Here is a 23,638-nt window from a genome sequence, read left to right as displayed (position 1 = left end):
ACACTGCCTTTGGGAGTTCGTTTTATCTCCATTAGTTTTTGGATATCTTTGACGTGTAGAAACCAACCAGGGACACGTGTAAGAGTTCTTAAGGTAGCACGCGGGATTTCCTGTGGCAACGTGGATGGTCAGGCGCATTCACGTGTGGGTGGTGGACGGTGGACTGCCGCTTTTTTGTAAGGAAGAAAGGATCCGATGTTTTGGAGGCCCGATGGAGTGCTATTTGTTCTTGTGCTGTTTTCCTTTGTGTTGTCGCTTGTGTCTTTGGTAGTGATATCGAGTATCTCACAAGCTCTTGGATGTAGCAGACGGGGTAGGGAATCGGGCACGGGGGCAATTCGTGGGAGGAAACTGGTTGGAATCAACGACCGCCACTGATTGTCGGCCGTCGGCAGTAGCTAAGGGAGGCGGCGACAAATAAGTGGCAGGCTGTGATTTGCGGATGCTATAGATGTATTTGCGGATGCGAGATGAGCGCATGTACGTGGCAGGGGACGATTGGTTTTTGGATTTCGTGGGTTGGTTTAGCGGCAGGCGACTGGTTGGGTGCTATTTTGATGCATGGGAGCGTCAATGCAAATGCTTTGCTTCGGGTAAAATTGAAGTTTCTTATGATATTTCAAAGAGTTCTTTGTTCAAGGTTGCCATCGTACGGGAATGAACCGTCTTGTTCAAACACTATGTCCGAAGGAGAAGAATAAGGATTGTATTGTGGGGTTTGCCGAGGAGAGGAAAATCTTGAGTGACATCAATTTCTCAATGTATCACCCTCGAGGCGTTCAATGATGTTTTGCTTTTTAGTGTCTGAGTCGTTTGTCTGAGTCGTTTCTACATTCGAGGGGGAAAGGAGCTTCATAGAATTCTTCGGGCAGATTTTTCTGGCGGTTTGCGATGACGTTGGTCTTTATGTGGGTGAGTGTTTGATTTTTGGTTTCGTTGTTTTTTGTTTCGGTTCTATTTCAGATTCTAGATTTCGTTTGGGTTGCTAATGTAATTGTTTTGGTGCTTTTGTTTGGATTTCTGGTTTTGCGAGTACAATGAGCGCTTGAGTAAAAATTACGTCATGAGTCTTATTGGTTATGACGAGCGATTTTTGGGCTGGTGTGCGGGTGCATGAGGTCGATGTGGTGCGGACCTACAAGCAATTAGTTCAGCACCTTCCTCAGCTTAATGATCGGTGTCCAAATTGTAAATTCTTGTTTTTGCAATGCATTGAGGTAAATCTTCTAGGTATCTGTATTGTGTTATGTGTTTTTCATTGCATGTGTTCTTAGTTTGTTATGTAATGTTGTTTAGGTCTGGTTTAATACCAATTGGGTCACTGCAAAATCTCTAAATAAATTGGTGAGATATGGCACTCGTTGGTTGAGAAGAGAACGAATAAGAGTGTTAGGCCATCTACTATGCTGGGTTCATGTGCAACAAGAAGTAGGGCAGCTGTTGTAGGGTGTCTTCTATACTTTCTAGCCCTTACAATGAATTTGGAAACTTGAGAAACTATGGTGATGTTCTTCGAGAAAGTGTGAAGAATTTCAGTGAGAAAGTCGATGGAGTAATTCGTTCTGATGGTGTTCTGTCGAGTGATGTTGCGGATTCTATTGGTTGTTCTTCTTCAGGTGGATTGTGTTCGTGTTTTCTTTGGTTTTGTTGTTTCATTTTTCATTATGTTGTTGTTTATTTATGTTTGTTTTGTTTTGTAGTTGTTGATGTTGGTTCTCAGGGAAGTGCTACAGTTATGGAGGTGGATAATTCGGTCGATCTTGGTTGTGTTGGTTCAATTGGTAGTGTTGGTGGTTCGAGCATTACTATGAAGGATGGTTCATCTATTTCTAATGTTTTGGTAGTCAATGATCATCACGTTGGTGATGATGTTCTTCGAGATGTAGTTTCTAGTACAACTGTTACTGGAGTTATGTCTCTTCCTGTTTCAGAACTTGGTACTACTGGCTACTGCGGTGTTGGAGTGGATGGAGTTTTGGGCGTTGCTGTTGGTTCACGATGTGGATGATGTCTCGCTTAGTGTTTCAACTGGTGGGAGTTGTATACGAAAGTCATCTTTCGAGGTGGATTATGACACTTTATATGGTGGGGAGGATGATTCCAGCATTTGAAGACTTGAGCTGTGTTTCTCCAATTCTTGCACGGGTGTTGGGCTTGGAGTTTTGTGGTTTGCCCATCGAAGTTCTGCATGGCACAATTTTTAACAACTGATGTGTTCAATTCATTAGCCAAAATTGGTTTCTTGTTTGGAAGTTGTGTTCCAATGAAGGATACATATCATTGAAGAAGTTTTTAAAAATGGTGGTCCTCTCATTTGAGGATAGAAAGATTGGTAGGTGTCATCTTCCGGCATGCATGTTTTGACTCTTCTGGCAATGCTTTTATAGTGTAACCAATTGTTCCGATGATGTAAATACTACTTGAAATAAATAAAGGAAATATTTTTTTGTAAATTTGAGTTATGGATTTCTTTCAGTTTTAGAACCTTATGTGGCAATTTTTAATTTGTTTATAGTGGTGTTGCTTAGTAATTATTGATATGCGAAATTCGATGTTTTACGTTTGTAATTTAGCTGATAAGGGGGGTGCATGTAGATTACGATTTAGAAAAATTTTAGATGGGACGGCTAGGTTTGGCTTTCCACCGACCCTAGCCATTCACGAGATAGTTTGCAACAGCAGAAGGTGCCAACTCCAGCCAGGTTCCAATTCATGCCAGAAGTTCTCGTGACTCGATTGTCCAAGCTTGTACAATCGAACATCAGCATTATGACTTTGGTATCATAAACCGCCGTAATTGTGTCAAGTCTGCTCGTTACGAGATCTCCGGATGAAGATATTTATATGTGGCTTGATGACTTTGATAATTTGGCCTAATGCCACGCCTAGTCTGGAACAAAAAGTCTAGGAGGCTATTTACGATGTGGTACCACCATCTTGACGTTGCCACACCAAGTCTTTGTGGTTTCATCTGCAGTTGGCCCTCTCCATGGCCGTTGGGAACACAAGTGCCATGAAAGATGCCTTGACAAAGTTACAAGATTTACATCAATTGCCTACTGAGATGGTATCAAAATTTGATGTAAAGCTTACTCATTTGTTGATGCAAGTCAACAACAATACGATGGAAGATTTAAAATTGTTCTTCATGTGGCCACGTTTGAGGGCTAAAATTCCTAGTGTGCCCAGGATAAGGGTCAGAGTTCACATGAAGCCTTACTTATTGTGCAATACATCGAATTCACCTTGCCTAAGTCTTTCTCAAAGGTTCTTGTATGGTTGCCTATTCTTCCCCCATCTAGACCTATGCCCATGAATATTCACCATGTCTAGAGCACCCAGTTCTAATCTCGATTCCCCTCTTGTTTTCCTCTTTTTGATAAGCCTTCACTTCCTGATTGTGACCCACTAGGGCATCCCCAAGGCTTCTTTTGCAACCATTTTGGGCATCTCAAAAAATACTGTTAGTAATTTTTGGCATCCTAGGGCTCGGTTGTGACTCAAAGTTCTCAATTTTGCTCTACTTAGGTGGTGTCAGAAAAAGACGAGCTCTGGATGTTTGGAGAGTGACTTGTCACTTTCTCATTACCCCAATCAACTCCGTTTCTTTTGTCGTTCATGATGAATTGTGTTAGTCTCATATTCTCATTCCAGCGGATTTCGACAACTCTCTCATTACTATTCTCCAAGCTCTTTGCCCTCGCCTCTCAGTTGCCCCCTTTATGATGTTGCAACCCGCCAAGTTGTTGATGAGCAAAGGACCAAAGAAAAAGGACACATGCATGAACCAACCAACGGAGGGGAGCCAAAAGAGAAGCCAACTTGGGATGCCAAGAAAGGTATGACCCACTTAGGAGTGCGACGGACAGGGTACTCAGTTAAAAGCCCATCACCTTTGTGAGGGATGGGGTACTCAATTAAAAGCCCTACACCTCTGGGATGCGGTTGCACACCATGGCATGACATGGTAGAACCCAAATACTTGAGGCCGGTGCAAGCAAAATGACACTTGGCCTTGTTGAGGTGTAAGTTGTATTGTTGAAAAAGGCGTAAGACGTGACGGAGGACCTCCAAATGTTTGCTCAAAGTGCCCGTACGGATCAAAACATCATCCAAATAGACCAAAACTTTGCCTTGAATGATGATGTGGAGGACAAAGTTCCTCAAGCACTGGAAGGAACTAGGAGCATTGGGCAAACCAAAAGCAATGACATTGAACTCATACAGTCTGAAGGGAGTGTAAAAAGTTGTTTTACACTTGTCTTCTTCCTTCATGTGAATTCACAAATATCCAGCCTTCAAATCCAAAGTTATGAGAAGTAGGCAGAATGGGTGACAGAATCGAGAATAAGCTATTGTCAGGTTTCTTAACAAGTGGGGTTCACAAACCTGAGTACCAAATTATTTTATCACACAACATAGAATGGACATACTTATGGAGCTCACAAATTTTTTCAAGGGAGCAATGGTGCTAGGTGGACAAACCCGTGCGTTCATCCCCAACCACGTGCACCACATGGGTTGTGGTCATCGTAGGCGAACCGTGGGAAAACATAGCAGGGTACGTGGAAAGGAACTACGTGACTTGAGCACAAACCCAAACATCATGGACAATAGTGGTGACATAGACATGGCAGGCAGGAGAAACGCTGAGAGGAGACCCAAGGGATGGGGTCGCGGCAGTTAGGCAAAAGCATGGTGAGAGTGGAACCAATTGTAGTTGAGAATAACAAGAAAAGGTTGATGAGGTAAAACCATCGCAGGGATGTCAAAGGAAGCGGTGCTAAAGGGAAAGAGGAAACAATTTTGCCAAGAGAAGACATAACGGAGTTGTAGGCATCACCAAAGAAAGACTTCAAGTCCATCCACACGACACTCACTCGGGATGCTCTTCTTCACTATCTTGAATTCACTTGCCATTTTTTGGTTCACATGGATGCTTCCAATGCTAGTCTGAGCAACGTGTTGATGCAATCGGATGATGCCCGCCATTGGTATCCTATTCTACCCTCAGCCCGCCGATCATGTAGTATTGGTGAGTTTGCAGACCAAGAAGGTTGTCCAAGGCCACCTAGCTAGTTAGGTTCTCCTGCTCCAGGACTATGATTTCATTGTTACGTATCGGCCTGGTAAGCACAAGCTGATAGATGCTCTCTCTCATGTCTATTACCAATCCGTTCAAATTAACTTGCTCATCCACTTGTTGCCCATAACACGCTGCCACTTCCTGCCTCTAGTACCCCATTGCCCTCTCTTACTGATCTTTGCCTTTTATAAGCCCAGGATCCCATTATTTCCTCCCTTCTTGCTCAAGTTCTATCCTTTGTCCCTCTCCCTCGTTTTCATCTATGATGGCTTACTCTATTTCCATAAACCGCCCTTTCAACCCCATCTTTCCATCCTCACTTTTGTCCAGAAGTTCTACCTTTAGTCCCTTCACGAAGGTGTCTTTGAGGGCCATCTTGGATTTGCCAAGTCCTCAAAAAGTTACATTTTCACTTTTTTTGGCCCAAGTAGTGTCTCTCTCTTCATCGCCTTCTCTAATCATGTCCATTTTGTCAACTGTTCAAGTCTTCTCTTTGTAAGCCGCCTGGTCTCTAAACCCTTAGAGTTAGTCGCATATGATATTGCCGTTTGTTTTCCACACTTTGCTAGTGATCATTCTTATATCATTATTCTCACCAATTACATCACTTGTTGGACAATCGACTAGTGCCTCACCTCTACTTGTGCATCTAATGTTTCTCAGTTTCTACTTCATCATGCCATTCTTCCCTAGGGCTCGAACTTCACATTGAACTTATGCGTATCATCGCTAATCACAGTCGTACTTCACAATAGTTCACAAGCCCTCTCCACCCTAATTGTAACGGCTTGATTGGAATGCCTAATTGTGCTATGAAACTCATGTTGGCCATGTATGCTGACCCCCAACATCAATATTGGGACGTCTATCTTTTGTATGTCCTTGCTGCCTACATTACTTCCTTACAAGAATGGACCCACATCAGCCCCTTCAAAGATCGTTTTGCTCGTTCGCATTGAAACTGGTTTGATCTAGCTCCAATATTTTAGGACTCTTGATGTTGTCCAATGGTCCCATTTTTTGCATGATACCTTGAAATTTTTATGCTAAAACATCGCTCCCATCTCCCCAAGCTTAAGCTTGTCAGCACAAATACTACAATCAACGTCATCTTCTTATTGAGTACGACCTGGGTGATCTCATTATGCTTTACTACCATGTCCACAAACTTGGTTTGATCGAGAAATTCCTCCCCAAGTGGGTTGGTCCCTGCTGGTCCCTTCTAGGTGAGCTGCCGCTCCACCGCACTTGTTTCCTGGCCCAACAGATGCGTACCACCACTCACACTATTGGCTTGAAACCGTTTCATAGGAGTAAAATGAATATTGAGAAGATGTTGTTCGAATGTCTAGTTTATTAAAATGTTATCTTTCAATAGTAATTGTGTGTACACTCTTCTTTGTTCTTTTGTATCTAGAAACTCTAGCGGCAACCGAAAGTTTTGCCACGTAAAGTTGTACATGTAATACTTGTAAATGTAGTTGATTGTGTATATATTCTCCATTCCATTCATAAGCGATGATGATTTCATTACATTTAGTCATGAAGTTGTGGATTCATTAAGATTTGGAAGCCCATTGATGTTATGGCATGCAAAGCCAGATTTGATACTGTAGCGATGGTAAAAAACTTTAACAATTTCCAACAACAATGAACATATCATTTGCTTTTTTCTTCCTTTGCAAGATTAATGATCTCATGTGATGATGGTGGTGATTTTCATTATGAGCCGTCATCTGATACAATACATTATATCTCTTGACACACAAAAATTTCATGTTAATTAGATAAAACAATCTATAAGCTTTCATGTTAACTAGATAAAACAATATGTAAGCTTTCATGTTAACTAGATGAAAAATCTATGATAAAAAATGGACATGTGGATATGTAATGCAACCAAAAGTCTTGATGGCTAATCTTTTGCTGGCAACCCATGAAAGCCTTGTATATGGTCATAGATGTTCAACAATATTGTGGCATATCAATGGCTTTTCACAACCACATTTTACTAGCGTGAATCAATACATGTGAACTATTTTTTATTCCATGTTCTTCGCAAAAATTGAAAGTACAAATGACATTTACAACTCCATATATTTAGTCTCTCTTTGAGAGAGGAAGTGCGTACTTCCCTTCCCTCTTTAGGAAATGTGGTTCTGGTTTATGAAATTGGCTCTCTCCACCCCTTCCCTCTTACAACACAAGGACTTTTTTAGAACTCCTTAGGTCAATACAGGCAAATAGCAAAGCTAGAACTCACGTGTCATGTGATATACGATTAAGTCAGGTGTTTTGCTTAAACATTGGTAGTAGGGATCTCATACGATAAAGCAAAAACAAAGCAACTAGCCACATCAGCTTTTAGTCAGGCATCATTTAGTTTGAGTTGAATTCTATTAAGGCAAAGCACAAATATATCTACATTTGGAGTAGTGAATAACATACAAAGTGAATTAATGACCAAAAACTATGATGTCAATCCACAAACAAATTTTATAAGTGTGCAACAAGAAAGAGGTTTTATCATTTCTCAAACCATGGCAAATAAAACTCCATGACAATTTCAAGAGGAACAGAACATACATTCTCTAATAATAGAAAATATGTTTAGTTAAGAGCAAATTTAGTCATCGTAGGAAAGGAGACTATATCTATGCTTATGGAAATGACTTCTCCAACAAGACAACAACTGCTCCTCTTGCTAATATATGTAACTCTTGATAATTCCTTCATTATGCTTTATTAGATGCCCAAAGTAGGTTTATTGAATCCATAAATGGTGGGTTACAACAACGGGGACATGGTTATCACTTATGTGTATCGCAAGTGTCTACTTGACTAGGAAATAGATACTAACACTTGGCATAACTAAAGTTTCAACCATATATCTTTCTTTTACATTATTTCCCTTTAGCATTTTTTCAATGTATGAAGCATGTTACTATGAATCTTAGAATGTAGATTAATTTGTTTGGTCATGCATTGGGTTTGCCTTTGTTTTGGGCTCTGTGAGGTAGATTACCATTTCGAGGCTTTCTAATGAATCTTTTGTTCGAAGCAATGCAAATACTGAAAAACCAAATGCAACATCATATCATGATGGCCCAATGCAAATGAAAAAGAAGAACAAATACAAGCAATTAGACTTTGCATAGTGAATTACCCTTTCTATTTACTCCAAGGTAGTAATTGCTGCACTCAATTCAGGCTTATCCGCATTCAACGTAAACATCCTGCCCTTCTTCTTTCCTTTTGCTATCAAGCATGGCTCAATTGTTGAACTCAACTTCCAAACAAATGGCTATCACTCTATGTGGTTCCACTCCCTCTCCTTGTGGAGTGTTCCTTTTATACTCTTCCTTCTAACAATTTTGGATGAGTACCACATGACTAGCATTTACTTTTGGCTACAGCACTCGTTAATGGGGCAGATGACTTTATGGTTTGCACTAAAACTCCTTCTAACAAGGCGGCCCCTTTGTTTGGCTTAGTACATTCTTCTAGCTTCAACGGCCTTATTTTGGTTTGATCCACACTATGTTGACTTTAGCAAATGAATTGCTTCGTGATTTGCCTGTATCGGTGTTCCATTGTAGTGCATCACTTTAATGGTGTCCTTCGCTCGGCTTCATGACTTTCCTCGATCGATGTTCCATTGCAGTGCATCGCTTTAATGGTTAACCATGCATTCAAGGAATGGACACTTTAGCTCATGACTTGTATCTGCCTTTGTGATGACATGTAGCATCGCTTCGTGTTTTCATTCCAATATGGGATGGGCAGATCCCTACACTCAAATCTACAAGGCTCCACTTTAGAGATTTGGTGCACTTGTAATATTGATCTTTGGCAATTCTAAAGTATGTGATCACCTTGCATTATGGTGTCAAGCAATATCATTCAATGGCTCACCCCACGACCTCTCTGATCTTCTACACTTTGGCAGCTCGTAACCAGTTGAACTTTTCCATGCTTGATTGTACTTAAATGCAATGTTGAGGGAAAAAGGGGAAATCAGTTCCCTTGTGTACACTTTAGAGCACCTGTTTAGTGCACCACTGCCAAGGTTTGTTATAATATTTGTGGTGATATTAGGGGCATTGGTGGCCTATCTTGATATTCCTCGAGCTCAGCCTTGGGGTCCTTTGTAAGTTCGATCAACTGACTTGGTTCCTATTCTTGGAGCTCCAGAATTTGTTGTTGCTTTGTGAGCAATTCGTTCATTGGCTCGATCACCTATGTTTTTTGCTTTTGACCTTCCCCTTCTCGGTTGAGCTTCATGCTTGTTGATGTTTGTTCTTTGGGGGTGGCCTTGATGCCCCTTCCACTCCAAATTTGAGGTCCTTGATGTCTTTTCTATGACTTCAACTGAGCAAGCTCCATGGACTTTGTTAGCAGTTGTAGGATCTCCTCTACTCCAACTACAATTCGTTGCATTGTTGATGAAAGCTCTTAAAAATGAGTGATGCCTGATTCAAAAAATTTGCCTAAACTTACATGTGCTTTGCTCAAGAGATACATACTTTATATGAGGTCCTCCCTAGTTGTGCTTCAAGAATCTTAACTTGATCCTTAAGCTCAACTTATTCCTTCTCAACTTGGTCCTCCCTATTTGTGCTTTGAGAATCTTAACATGATCCTTAAGCTCAACGTACTCCTTCTCAACTTGGTCTAGAGGACTCGTAGTCATTTTCAGTTTGTGCTTGCCCTCTTGCTCATAAATTTACTTTCTTGAGCTCTTAAGTGAATCAACCTCTTGCTTTACTTCTTCGATGTGGTGAGTGGCCTGAGTTCATTCCTCATTGGCTTTTGCCCCATTGCATGTCCTCTTTACCCTTTTGTCTTGCATGGCCACACATGTTGCTTTTAAGTTCTCCATCTCAACATGTGCCTACTACATTCTAAATCCTACCATGCTAGGAGGCTGGAAATTCTTCTAGATGTGGTCCATTACACGGATGGCTTGGTAAAGAATCACACTATACATGTACTTGTACATTTTCACTTGATGTGCTGACACTAATGCTGGGGATGACTGATAGGGATTCCACAAGTGGCCCCTTTCCCTTGTTGCTAGCTATCGTCAATCATTTGGAAGGACGCCACACTGTCTACATTGTTGGTGGCTCTTTAGCTCACTGGTCTACCTTGTTTCTCTCGTGTCTATAAAGACATCTCAGCAATAAAAATTCCTTTAAGAGACCGGTTGGTTCATCGATCATGGCTTGCTCAGTTGTTCTCCTCCTCCTCACATAAGTAGGCAAAGGTGTGTGCCAACTCGGCACGACTTATGTTTTTTGTCCTTCAATTTGTCGACTTGGTCCTATATATGTGAGATTTGCCCGACGTTATGTGCTTTTTGGACTAGTTGTTTGGGCATATAGGTGCGTTTGTTGACCCTTGTGAGTCATCATTCTCAATGGACAGTTTGAAAGTCGATGCTACTTCTACCTCGTTGATGATTTTTTGTTCCCCCTTGACTTGGGATGTCTTTGCTATGGCATCTATGTGTTGATGGCCTCAATCTCCATTGCGCGACCAAATGTAAGCCGCCATGGAAGCTCTAGAAATGTGTAAAGTCACATGAGGTGAAGCCAATTAAGGGCCAGCTAGCTTTGTTTTGTGGCAGCTAGATTTCAATGTTCGTGGCTTTTTGGTCTTCACATACTTTGATGTGTTGGTGATTCATTTGAAGTCATTTTCTTGGAATGGATATTCACAATTCGGGCTTGCTGGGGGGGGGGGGGGAGGGAGGGTCAATAGTTGTGAGATTTATGAGACTGTAAGATTGAACATGTTATAGGTGAGAGCTAGTGTGCAAATGGTATTTGAATGAGAAAAAGAGAGTGTGAAATCATGGATTGCCTTAAGTATTGAGGAGTGTAGAGTTCCCTTTTGTGTCTACTCGGTTAACTGCTAGCTCATTGCCCTTTACTCACTATGTTATCATCATGAGATTCTGTTGTTTCATGGAATCATGGCCATTTAATGCTTCTTGCTTTTGGGAATTCATGCCCAATTTAATAATTCCTTAATTCAAGATTACACTAATCTTGATATGATTTGTGATAGTACTTGGAAACTATACTCGTTCTGTGGCTCGTTGTGGCTACTGCGACGAATAGTGCTTGTAGCCAAAATTCGTTAATCTTCATTCCATTGATTTTTCTTCACAATTTATCCCCTTCTAGGTTTTCCAAGATGATGGTTCCATTATCCAAACATTGTTTGATTTAGTATGTTTTGACCCATATGCAGAGGGAGTTTTGCTTTATATAGTCCACACATACTCGTAGCTTCCCAAATTTTAATGCGGAATATGTTTAGAAATAGCAAATCAATTCTATCCACTTCATAGATGTATCCCACCCTTAGAATGAGAGCGAACTATTTCGTCCTTCTCCAACTTGGCATAGTTGGGGATCTTTGCTATTGAATTGGGTTCGTACCTAGGCTTAGAGGGATCCGGTGTTGAATCAACTTAGATGGTACACCTTTTCAACTTAATGTCTTCCCATGCGAATGTAGAAAGAGTTCTTGGTATCACTCTGGGAATTTGCTAGGAAGTTCCTTATGGATTTGTATCAACTTCTATTCTTCTTGCAAACTCACATTTCTTAATATTTTGGTCTTTAGTTGGCCACTATCGGTGATTCATTTGATGCGAAATGCGGGCTCTTGTTTACCCTCTATCCCTCTTCGTCTTCCGTGAATCCTTTAAGTACTGGGTGCTCCCTACTGCTAATCCTCTTTGCATCTTCTTTTGCATCAATATATGATTTTATGTGGCTACATAGGCCACCAAACAAGAAAAAGAAAGGGTTTGTCCAATTCTTATAGGCATGGTAGATATATCTATAGCACGCACCCTTGCACCATGACCTTCTTTCTACTTTTTTCACGGCACATAGCTATAGATAAGTGAGAAGAAAGGAGAAGAGAGAGGTGAAAGAGTGGATGGACAATTAAATATGAGTGGGGACACGCTTGGAGGGTTGGGCAATCAAATATGAGTGGGAACAAGCGTGGAGATCCTTCTCATACATTTAAATAGCATCACATGCTTTTAATAAAGGTGGTGTCATGCAAGCTAAAAAACAAAAAAGAAGTTAATACCCTAGTATCCAAAGTGTGGAGGGCTGATTAAGAAACACTCAACTAAGTCTAACATGACGTTAACCAACATGAAACTAAGATTTAGAAAGTCACCTTGACCATTTGAGCTATTCTTCAAACATCTTTACAGATTAGTGAAAAAAAAACCCCATCTTTTCATGGACGCTTTGGATGGGGAAAAAAAACAAATAAGACAAAGCACCCAAGGAGTGTTCAAGAAAGACCAAGGTTTGATGTGAGGTGAATGGCAAATTTCGAAAATCAATGATTTTAAGCTTCAAACTTCAAAAAAAAAAAAAACAAGCTGAACAAAGTTCAAGTGGCTTGCCTTATGAATGGGATTAGTATACGGCGAGAGAGAGAGAGAGAGAGAGAGAGAGAGAGAGAGAGAGAGAGAGAGAGAGAGAGATGACTCACCAGCACTAAAAAGGAATGATACTAAAAGTGACAACAAATTATCCAGAATTTAGAAAAATACCCAAATCCCAATTTTCGTTTCTAGTGAAAAGCCCTTACTAAGACCTGCACCTAGGCATTTTAGTTGCTTAAAACCTGCAAAATTTAGATAAGAAACATTTGAAATTCACAAGAAGAATGTCATGTGTGAACACAAGGAGGTGCCATGTGTAAGTGCCAGATAGTGCCACGTGCTACGAGGCGACATTAACACGCTGTCATTCTGAAATTCTCGCTACGGCTTGTTAGAGGCTCATCACTGTCTTGTAAGTTTGCAAGTTGTATAGCTCCACACCTGAGATCACGCATTAACCATTCTGGATTCTTTCAAATCTTGGTTCTGCTTTCGTATCCTCGGTCGAGACATCTGTGCGGCCATGACTGCCACCCGCGTTTCCAGTCTTATTACTTCGGCGGTCATCAACATTGCCCTCGCTGTCTTCTTCTTTACTCTCTATTCAATCTTAAGAAAGCAACCCGGAAATGCGAACGTCTACTTTGCACGGAAGATTCTGAAAGAAAAGCGGAAGGGCGCTAAATCAGCCCATTTCTCCCTCGAGAACTTCATTCCTTCGGCGAGCTGGGTTAAGCAAGCCTGGCAGCTCTCGGAAGACGAGATTCTGGAGAGTGCAGGTCTTGATGCCGTGGTGTTTCTCAGGATTTTTGTCTTCTGGTAAGTGATTAAAGTGTAAATGTCTTAATAAGAGCCACTCTTTAATGTTAGCATTTTGACACGTGTGATTGTCTAGTGTACATCTATGAACATGACTCTTCCTTTCTCTGTCCTGCTTAGAGAATCTCTGTGCGTAGTTTCCCGTTTCCCCCTTCTTTCTTCTGTGTTAGCAGTTTTGACTCTCACGTATTTTGGATGTAAAGGTTATTCCTTTATCCTCCTGTTCGTTGTGTTTGTTCTTGTAAAGAAAAATACCGGAAATCTTTGTTCTCTTTTTTATTCTATCGGATAAAAAGACATACGAAAAATGCAAGAGTTATCAAGGGGGAAAAACGACTTATGTTCGCTTCTAAAATGTAGCCCTAACAGAATCTGTATCTCTGTCGGATGATGTACAGCCTTCGTTTTTTTGGGATTTGTACACTAGTTGGGCTCTTTGTCTTGCTGCCTGTAAATTACATCCAAGGACAATTCAACATTGACAGTGTAACAACTGATACTCTGGACAAATTTACGATTTCTAATATTACAGACGGCTCAAACAGGTAAACTTCAAACACCAGGCAGTATTTTGAATTGCTTTCACAAGAATGCACAGATCTTCATGATATCTGTTTGACGTTCTCTAAGACAGCGTTAGCTTCTTTTATCCTGTCATGCTGTGGTGTGTTTTACTGGATTTTGGATGTCTGTGTATTGTATGGCACTAGGGTTTGGGGTGTGTGAGAATGCTGCTTTTAGAGCAGTTTTGAGATTGCTAATACGCCTCAACTTATGGGACACTAATGCCCGTAACCCCTTCACTAAGGGTCCTCCTTCAAATGCTAGACCCTAGCCCACTAGTATGTAAATGCATAGTAGGAAATCATATGCATCCTTTTTGGCAAACATCCTAATTAAAAAAACTTGAAATTACAGGAAATTAAGACATGCAATCAATAAATTACCAAGCAAGTGGATATGATTTGTGAAGAGAGGGGACATTCGCTCTGTCTTTTATTATGTTGACCTCAGCTGAAGAACTTTCTCATAAGCATCAAGAATATTAGTAAAGTCTTGAAACATTGCTCTATCCATCCATCTATCATTTGTAGATGGAATTCCTTTGAACTTTGAAAGATACTTTTTCCTCGTCTTCCTGTGATAGAGTCGTGGAAGACTATCCCTTTTGGAAGTAAGAGTATCTCAGTTTTAGTGGATCTTCATAAACGTGGGCTTGAGGGATATCCCTAACATAGGGTTTGATCAAACTGACGTGGATTATGTTGCGATCTTCCAGTGTGGTGGGAGATCTAGCCGAATTGAAACATGGTTAATCGCTTCCAATACTCTGAAAGTACCATAATACTCGAGAAAGAATTTGAAATAGATATTTTTTTGGCTTTCCGTTTGGCTTTTTGAAACTTAAACAAAACCCATTGTCATTCCTTTGATTAATAAATCCTTTAGACTAGTCACTCATCTTCATTCCTTGTACATAGTCTCATAAACATGATATTTTGCTCATGAACATAGATTTAGAGCAATTCAAGTAAGGCGTTGTTAGTCATTTCACTTTTGCCACTAGTTTATGGACGACTGCGAAAGAAAAACTAAGAGTAGTTCCAAGGTTTTCAAATGATGTTTGCCAAAAATTACTAGTAAATTTGGTATCTCTAGATTTGGGTATTCCATGATGTCTGAAGATATGCCTAATAAATGGGTGTGCAACTTCAGGCGCCCTATGGATAAATTGAGCTTGTTTGCTAAACTTATCTACTGTAGTTCAAATCATATCATGTCCTTGATTAGTCTTGGGAATTCCAGTAATGAAGTCCATGGTGATAGGCTCCCATGGCTTTTTTAAGATTGTAATAGCCCTTTGGGTTTTCCTCTACCATACTTTGCCTTTTGACATGATCTACATGTTAATGAGCTGGAAAGGACATGGAGAGAGTGAGATAATTGTAGTATGGGCAAAAACAACTTCGTCAAGTATATAGCAAATTATCTGGATAATGTAGGCAGTCCTTAAGTTAAAGGGAATCGATGAATTCAAGAAGATTTCATGAGGGGTATAACAGGCACCTACAAGGTTGGGGTGAAAAGAAATTCTCCCAAAACCTTTGAAGAATCCATCAGGTATGGCGAGATATATGATGATACTCTGAGGAAATCTAGGGTTGGAACTTAAAACAAACTGTTTTGTTTCCAAGGCTCAATAAATTTCCCAATCTAAAGAGAGTGGGATAATTTAAGGCAGAGGTTTCTCAGGCATTGCCCAAGAACCTCAAACATAACGATATGCTTTTTTGAAAATAGGGGATTATGAGAAGGCCAAGCAAGAAAATCTTTGCTTTAAATGTTTAGGCAAAGATCATGTTGCTTGGAACTGCCTTAGAAACAAATAGGCGGGAGCTAAAGCCCCAAATAAACCTCCATAAAAACAAGTACATGCGGTGGAGATATTACCACTTAAAAGTACACCGAGGTAGAGGTTTATCATAAGGATAGCACCCATATGTGTTGCCTAGCACTCCCTGGGAGAGAAGCAGGTTATAAGATATATATATGTTTTTGGATCAACCCCTATTTGTAAAACCCCATATTAACTTACTCAAATGGAAGAACTTGAGGTCGGAAGACAATTAATTGAATATCTTAGAAAGGACCAAATTCAACCAAGTAGCTCGCCTTGGTCTTTACCAATACTACTAAGTCGTTATCAGTTATACTGTTTAAAAAAAAAGGATGGTACTATGTGTTTATGCATAGTACCATCCTTTAGATAAAATCACAATTGAAAATAAGTTGCATCGATGAGCCTTTCGATCAATTGCAACGAGTAATATTTTAGTAAAATTGACCTAAGATTGGGATATCACAAAGTGTGAATTAGAAAGAAAGAAAGAAAGAAAGTTTATTAAAGTCTTCGGGAGACCGTGAAGGTCTATGAGACTAAAGATAACTGATACAATGAGCATAACGGTGGCGGTCTCAAAACGGGCCAGCCAACCGTTTCTACAAAAAAGAGGTTATGAAGGACGGTGTGTCTAGTCCTGATACAAAAAATATGTGTATACCTCCATATGATACAAAAAAGAAGGGGGGGGCACCATAAATGGGGCAGAGGGGGGAGATACAGTATATATGTGCAGGTGGTGATCGTCAGAGACCAATCATAGAGGGGCCGTCAAATGGGAGGTCGGAAAAAACCGTGCGATAGATGATTGGCCTCTGATGTCACGCGGCCTAGTCGAGCTCGGTCGTCGGGGGCGGCGGGTTGCCCTGTGGATGAGGGCAACGGTAACCCCGGTGGGGCGAGCAGAGAGTAGAGACGAGATGTCATGGACCCGGATGTGTGAGTCTGTCCGCTGGCGCAGCTGTCGTGGCTCTGGCTCTCGCTCACGTGCGCGTCGTCGGCTAGACTGAGGAGAGGTATCCTGTGACTAGAGAAGAGGATGTCCCTAAGACATTATTTTCGTACTACATATGGACATTATCAGTTTAGAGTACCATTTGGATTAATGCTCCAACAGCTTTTATGACACTATGAATATTTTACAGTAGTATTCTTAGATGATATTCTTATTTATTGTAAAACGAGAAAAAAGCATATGGATTGGGAAAAGTATTCCAGTTGCTTAGAGACAACTCTCTTTTTGCTAAATAATCCAAGTGTGTATTCATTGCAAAAGAAGTGAGGTATTTGGGACATATTATATCCCAAGAAGGGATTCATATGAATCTTGAAAATATGAGGGTCATATTGGAATGGCTACATCCTACAAGCCTAGAATAATTACAAGTATTTTTGGGTTCGCTCGGATTTTTTATAGGAGATTCATCCAAGACTATGCTAAAATTGCTATCCGATGACTGATTAGCTTAAGGGGAAGGGAAGTATCTTTATATGGAATGAACCTCAAAAGAAGAGTTTTGAAAAGTTAAAAGTTGCTAGAGCATTAGCTCCTATCTTAAAGATAGTGGATCCCAATGAACCATTCGTGGTTGAAACAGATGTCAGTGATTATTCTGTTGGGAGGACGATACTTATATGAAAGGGTCCACAAGTGACTTCCGAAAGCAAAAAGTTAGACCATGCCTTATAGATTTACTTGGCATATGAGAAGGAACTGTATGCTATAGTTTATGCTTTGAAGAAATGGAGGCACTATTTGTCTGGTGTCAAATTTGAGATAATTTTTAATCAAGAAAGTATCAAATGGATTTGCAATCAGCCAGAGCTTAAAGGAAGAAAGCTAGGTGGGTTGAAATAATGCAAGAATTTAGTATTAGATTGATATAGTGGAAGGGGAAGTTTAATGTGGTAGGAGATTCCCTAAGTCGAATGCCAATGGATAATGAATTAAGTTTTGCTCAATTCCAAAATGATTTCCTAGAGTTCTTAAATGTGAGTTTGATCCTCATTTTATTAAAATATGAAAATCAATTATGAGGAGGGCTCCAACAAATCATGGAGCTTTCATTGAGGAGTCACATGGAAATGGTGACACACCACACGGTGGTGATAAGGGAATTAGGTGGAAACAATAAAGTATTGGAGATGGTGACCTGCTCAACAAAGGTAGAGTATGTGTCTTGAATAATAATGACACTAGGCGCCAAATTCTTTTTGTTAGTGTCATGATAGTCCGAGTGTTGGAGACCTTGGAATTCAGAAGATACATGCGCTTTTGAAAAGAGAATTATTGTAATTCAGCTACAAGCTTTAGTCCATTTCAACCTACAGTCCTAATTGCGGCGGGGCTCGAAAAAGAAAAGATTCAAGCAGCCAAAGACTTTCTCTATGATATGAACCAAATGCTTAAATTAGCTAAAGATAGAAAGGCTGAAGATAGAGCAAGAAGCTATGCGAACCCACATCGTAGAAAATGAGAAAGTCTATCTTAGCTTGTTTGAATCTTTAGAATCCCTTAATAGGGTCCCCCAGTTGGTAAAAAATGGGTATTAGCAATTAATCGTAGGGAGCAGGATGGCAGATCAACCTAAGCTCTGCAAGGTGGGAAAATTAACCTAAGCACGAATTGATTGAATGAATAAAAAATCGAGGAGGTTCGCAGGATTCCAGAAGGTCTAAATTCGAGAAGGTTTTGTAGTTGTCGCCTTGCACGAGTATATGAGGGGGAGGGAGAGTTGAGGGAGGGGCAGCGAGACGAAGAGTTGAGGAGTGAGGTGGGGTGGAAAAGAAGAGGAGGGAGGGTGAAAGAGGGAAGAGATGCAAAGAGGGGGGCAGGGGCTAATGTGAGGGAAGAGGGGGGCGGCCGCTGAAGGGAGAGAGAGGAGTGAGAAAGAAAGAAAGAAAGGTGTATGAACGTCTTCAGGAGACCTCACGGGTCTATGAGACAAGATACAAGATATATGTAACCCATACAAGCCATTGTGGGCTGAAGCAAAGGGCACACTAAGGCCCTTGTTGAGTGCTAAATGATATGCAACCTAGTACAACTAGTACAAAACATAGTAGGAAAAAAGAGGGCAATCAACTACTCAGAACCAGAGCTCCAAGTACACGTGGAGGCTCTATATCGCCCGGCTCCCTGATGGCCCTCTTTTGTGATGCAAAGAGCTCACGTATGTCTGTCGAGTTGTCTCCCGTGGTGGCGGGGGGTGCGCTCTCTTGGATCTCTATATCCGATGGGCTACATTGAGAGTAATGCCTCGTCTTTGGCGGTCCCCTTTGAGGAGGACTGAGATAGGTCGAACCTCAATCGTGCGTGCTCTGGCCATCCCACGTGTCGTGTGTGGTCTCCGCGTCTTTCGTCCATCCATATCATGGTGATGATGGCTCTCACTCCCGATCCATAGTGCTCTTGTCTCCTCGAGCTCCTCCCCCTTGATCTCATATGGCGTTGGCTCGGATGCGTAAAAATCAGTGACGCGTGTCTGTGCTCGATCTAGCTCGGTGTCCTGAGGCATCGAATGTAGCTGATGTCTGGCCTGCCGCACAGCTGTACAAAGAAACAAAAACTTTTCATGAGTTTTTTGAACTTCCATTATGGAAACTAACGGTCCCTGAGGCAAATCCTTGTTGTTAGAAATGACCCAATAGAGGGTACACACAGCGGAAGACTTATAGTAATGCCTAGGAGCTCACACAGTGTGGTGTGGGGTGTGGAATCACAAACTTCTTAACTTATGTGCATAAAATAGATGTGCAGACTCATCAATAGACAATGAATTAGCCAGATAGAGAAACCACCAAAATAATATATATCCGTCCAAAACTATGGACACAATACAAAAGAGATAGATCTAGAGTCCCACCAATGGTGTGGTACTCTGATCTTACCACAAGGTCCTCCTCCTCTCTGCCAGTTATCTCTAGACTCGAGCCCGCGTGCTCCACCTCAAGCTTCTGTAGACTTTCCGTCCAGTGTGTTCTTCTCCACATTACTGCCTGTGAATCAGCCTAGGTGGGCAGCCCTTGCCAAGCTTTGTTTGCAGCACACAGGTCCCCTTGGTCCTCGTGAATGTAGGCCCCAAGATAGCTGTTCCACTGCTCCAACCTGCTTGTGAGGACCTTGACATTGATTCCTTTGACCACTTATGGAAAGCACAATAACATACAATGTAAGTCCGGCCTTCTAAAGGAAAATGTCGATTGACCCTTCCAAGGTCATGTTACCTCCACTAGAGCATAATAAAAAATGTCGGGTTAATTGAAAAGATAGATGTGTGAGAATTTAACATGGGAAAGGGTATGCAATCTCTACAGGATGTTTCCCAAATTTGTTTTCGAGGACGTAAATCATTCCGGGAAGGGAATGTTACGTCAACCATATTCGTGGAAGTCTGAGTCTTGGTTATGGTGAGGCAGGAAACCAGAGGGCTTGACAATGCTTGCATTAAGTGGAGCTTAGAGGGTAGAGGTCTGGGGACCATCCTAGACCTAGGCCATAGAATGGAGTGCAATGCTAAGAGGCCTAAAGGGGCATAGAAGTACTAAGGTCCATTATGGACACATGGATCTTAAGCAGGATCCACGTGGCAAGCACTTGATTTGGGAGAGGATTCTAGACGGAGCTTGAATGAGGAGGTTTGAGAGAGAAGACCTCATGTGGGGATTTCATGAGAGCTTAGTTATGGTGAGGCGGGAAACCAAGGGGTTTGACAATGCTTGCGTTAAATGGAGCTTAGAGGGCTGGGGCTTGGGGACTGTGAGAGACCTAGGCCATAGAATGGAGTGCAATGCTAAGGCTTGAAGGGGCATTGAAGTAATAAGGTCCATTATGGACATATGGCACTCAATTAGGTTCCACGTGTCAAGCATTGGGCTGGGGTGAGGATTTTAGTGGGAGCTTGACTGAGGTGGTTTGAGAGAGAAGACCTCACGTGGGATTTCATGAGAGCTCCGTCTAGAGTCCATGGCTGGGTGGAAAATAAGCTAAGAGCGGTTTGATGTTTCAAGTTTCAGGTTATATCAATGGCTCAAGTCCCAATAAATCCCTTTTTTCCATTAAATCAACAATTTTTCTTCAGTGCGCTGGAAGAAGCAAGTACATTAAAGGGTGAAAATTCTAATGTTGTAAGTTTCATATTATATCAATGGTTCAAGTCCCAATGAATCACTATTTGGCCATTATATCAACAATTTTGCTTCAGTATGCTTGAAGAAGCAAGTACATTAAAGGGTAAAAATAATTTTTTTAAGAATTGCGTATTATTTAGAAGAGTTTTCATTCATTTTACAATGCACGACATACATTTGAGGATTGGCTTCCACTTCAAACATTGTCTAGTTGTTGGCAGATGGATTGAAAGCCTCAAATTTATTCCAATCGAGTTTGAAGTATGATCACTTTTCATATGTTAGCTAAAGATCCAATTCTTTTCAGATTTCTGTGGTTTATACTCTTTAAACTACTCTTCTATAAAATCCTTCACCATGCTTCTCTCTTTCAAGTTTTGTAGAGAGTTATTTTATAGGAATAGAAAATTCCAAATTGTTTTCTTGGAATCTTCAGACTAATAATCAGCGATTGAGAAACATTTGTATCAGCAGCAAATGATGCTGGGATAGACTGTTTTAAGCTTGAAATGGTTTCGGCTTGTATCTTATATTTTGTTTACTTCAAGCCTCGACTTTTCCTAAGTTAAAGAATCAAACGCTATACACCATTGGGAGCTGGTTGTGCATAGTGAATTCCTTCCAAAGCTCTTACCGGTTGTGTAGAGTGTTCCTTCCCAAGCTCTAAATGTAGCAACTCTAATGGGCATTGGTTTAGCTAACCAGGACGTGGTTAGATTGATCCTCCAAGTGAGAAGGGTTCAGCATAGTTTCTACAATTAATGACTAAAGAATGAACACACATTAGAGGGAGCTAGTGTCTTCACCCCCCGTCTAAAGAACCAATACACACCTTAGAGGGAGCTAGCGACTTCTCCCACAACCATAGGCTCAGCACGTTGAGCCATCCATGGGCTTGGAATCTAGACCATCCCTAGTGAAGCTGCTCTTATAGTAGGAACATGTGTCCTAAACCACAAGCTGTCACCCATAGGGGCGATTTGTGTCAAGATTCCTACCCATGAGGTCATTGTATTAAGACATCCTTCTAGGAAAGTTATCCTTACCCGAATGAATTATATGTGGCGCTCTCAGTCTACCATGTACTGCTATTCTAAAAAGATAGCATGCATACTTACCTCCACCACATGGCAATGGGTTGATGTATGCAAGCCAAGCAGTGGAGTCTTATTCGATCGATGACTATTAAGGCAGCCTTAGCTTGGGGGAGTCTTATTTGTCCTAGCTTTTCTGATAGTCCTAAATTTTTTAAAGATAACCATGTTAGAGATACCTAGATCCCACTTGTGCTAGCTTGGGTATATGTCTATTATCCCTGATTGCATCCTTTGGGGACAAAACACTCGCGACTTTTTGCTTTTGTGGCCTCTTTTGTTAGAAAATTTGTCTTTCTTTGCCATAAGCCAACTGCATTCTCCTTGCAACACACATATTCTTTCACTTGTGTTCTTATGGGTTTGCAACTGCACTACTTGTAGCAATGTCACTTGTTTCCCTATTCTGATCTAGGCAAGTCTCTCTTGAGTTGGTTTTCTTGTGCATGTTTGTATCTGGTTGGCAAATTGCCCCATTTCTTACAAAAGAAGCATGCTCAAAGATTCATAGTTTCAATGTATACAAGGAATGTGCTTGCATTTTCTCCCCTGTCACTTTTGATGGGATATTTGTGGTTAGTTAAGTCACACTATTTGCAAAATGTGAGAAGTCAGTTGGAGCATGACATCAGGAAGCAACATCTTGCTGAGGCATGCCACGATTGTGAAATGTGTGGTCGAAGGAAACGTGGTAGAATATCCACCCAAATTGGTGAACTCTGACAAATCTGGGTGTAGTGCCACTAATGCATACTTTCAACTCACCACCATGCAATCTCTCATGAGCATTTCGTGCACAAGTTGTTGAAAGCTGGCCAAAGCAAAGAAGAAGCCCTTGCCAAGAAAAGAGACAGTTTGACCATACCTTGTGCTGATAAGCTCTTGCAAGGAGGGCCATGTATGTTTAAAAAAGAGTATAGTACCTATTCTCTAGAAGACTCTACAGTGTCTCCAGCATTGAGGATCGGCCAATCCTCCTGGCTGTCTCTTTGCCAAAGTAGCTTTGCCTTCGATGCTATGTTCTTTAAGCCTTTTCTTGTGACCTTCCCTCTTTAAGAGGTCCAAATATGCCTGCTTTTGTTTCCTGTCACATTTGTTACTTTGGCCTTTCGTTTTGTTGGCTACTTTGCTGACGGCAATTGGAGCGCTTAAATATCGCCTCCTCTCTTTCTTCCTCTTTTGTCTTCGACCTGCTCTTACGAGTGATGATGCCACATTTATAGGAGGCTCATTTCTTCACTCTTTATGTATATGGCAGCCTAGTTGTTGCTGCATTTGTTCTCTATGAGTTCTGTTGATGATGTGTAAAATATTCCATGACATATTATCATGTTTTATTATATTCCCTTTTGCAACATTCTATGATATGGATTGAATTGTTATTGCTTAGAAATAGCATGTTTGACAAGGCTGGTGGTATCTGACACAATCATGTAATGCTGCCAATCGCGGAAAGCATAGTTTTTTTAAAAGGTTGGTGGCTTGTCGTGCCTGATACTTGTTTTAATTATGAAATCACATACTTATTCCAGTGTGTTTTGGTATTAGGCTTTGGGTTCACTTCAGTGTCCTCTACTGCATTTCATTCCTTGCCTATGGCTTGTTGTACCTGGTACGTATGCTTCTTCTCTGTACTTGATACTGTGTGGTTTGGTCTTCTATGTATGGCATGCATGTCT

General features: G+C 41.0%; 1 protein-coding gene across 3 annotated transcripts in view; it reads left to right on the top strand.

The window, feature by feature from the left end:
* The first annotated feature begins 12,872 nt into the window (after window positions 1-12,872).
* The window catches only part of LOC147896541 (hyperosmolality-gated Ca2+ permeable channel 2.3-like), an 82,935-nt gene continuing 72,169 nt past the window's right edge, over window positions 12,873-23,638 (top strand). The window contains exons 1-3 of one of the 3 annotated variants that reach the window (XM_087381617.1): window positions 12,873-13,334; window positions 13,733-13,879; window positions 23,508-23,571. In XM_087381617.1, the coding sequence (XP_087237743.1) occupies window positions 13,039-13,334; window positions 13,733-13,879; window positions 23,508-23,571 (507 nt within the window). In that variant the 5' untranslated portion in view covers window positions 12,873-13,038. The remainder of the gene's footprint in view (window positions 13,335-13,732; window positions 13,880-23,507; window positions 23,572-23,638) is intronic. The other 2 variants (XM_087381616.1, XM_087381615.1) reach the window with 2 other exon arrangements.

Source organism: Dipteris shenzhenensis, chromosome 11 (assembly GCF_047967505.1).
Source record: "Dipteris shenzhenensis isolate YYH24624 ecotype China chromosome 11, Dip_SZ_1.0, whole genome shotgun sequence".
Taxonomy (NCBI): Eukaryota; Viridiplantae; Streptophyta; class Polypodiopsida; order Gleicheniales; family Dipteridaceae; genus Dipteris; species Dipteris shenzhenensis.
This window is presented reverse-complemented; position numbering and strand designations above follow the sequence as displayed.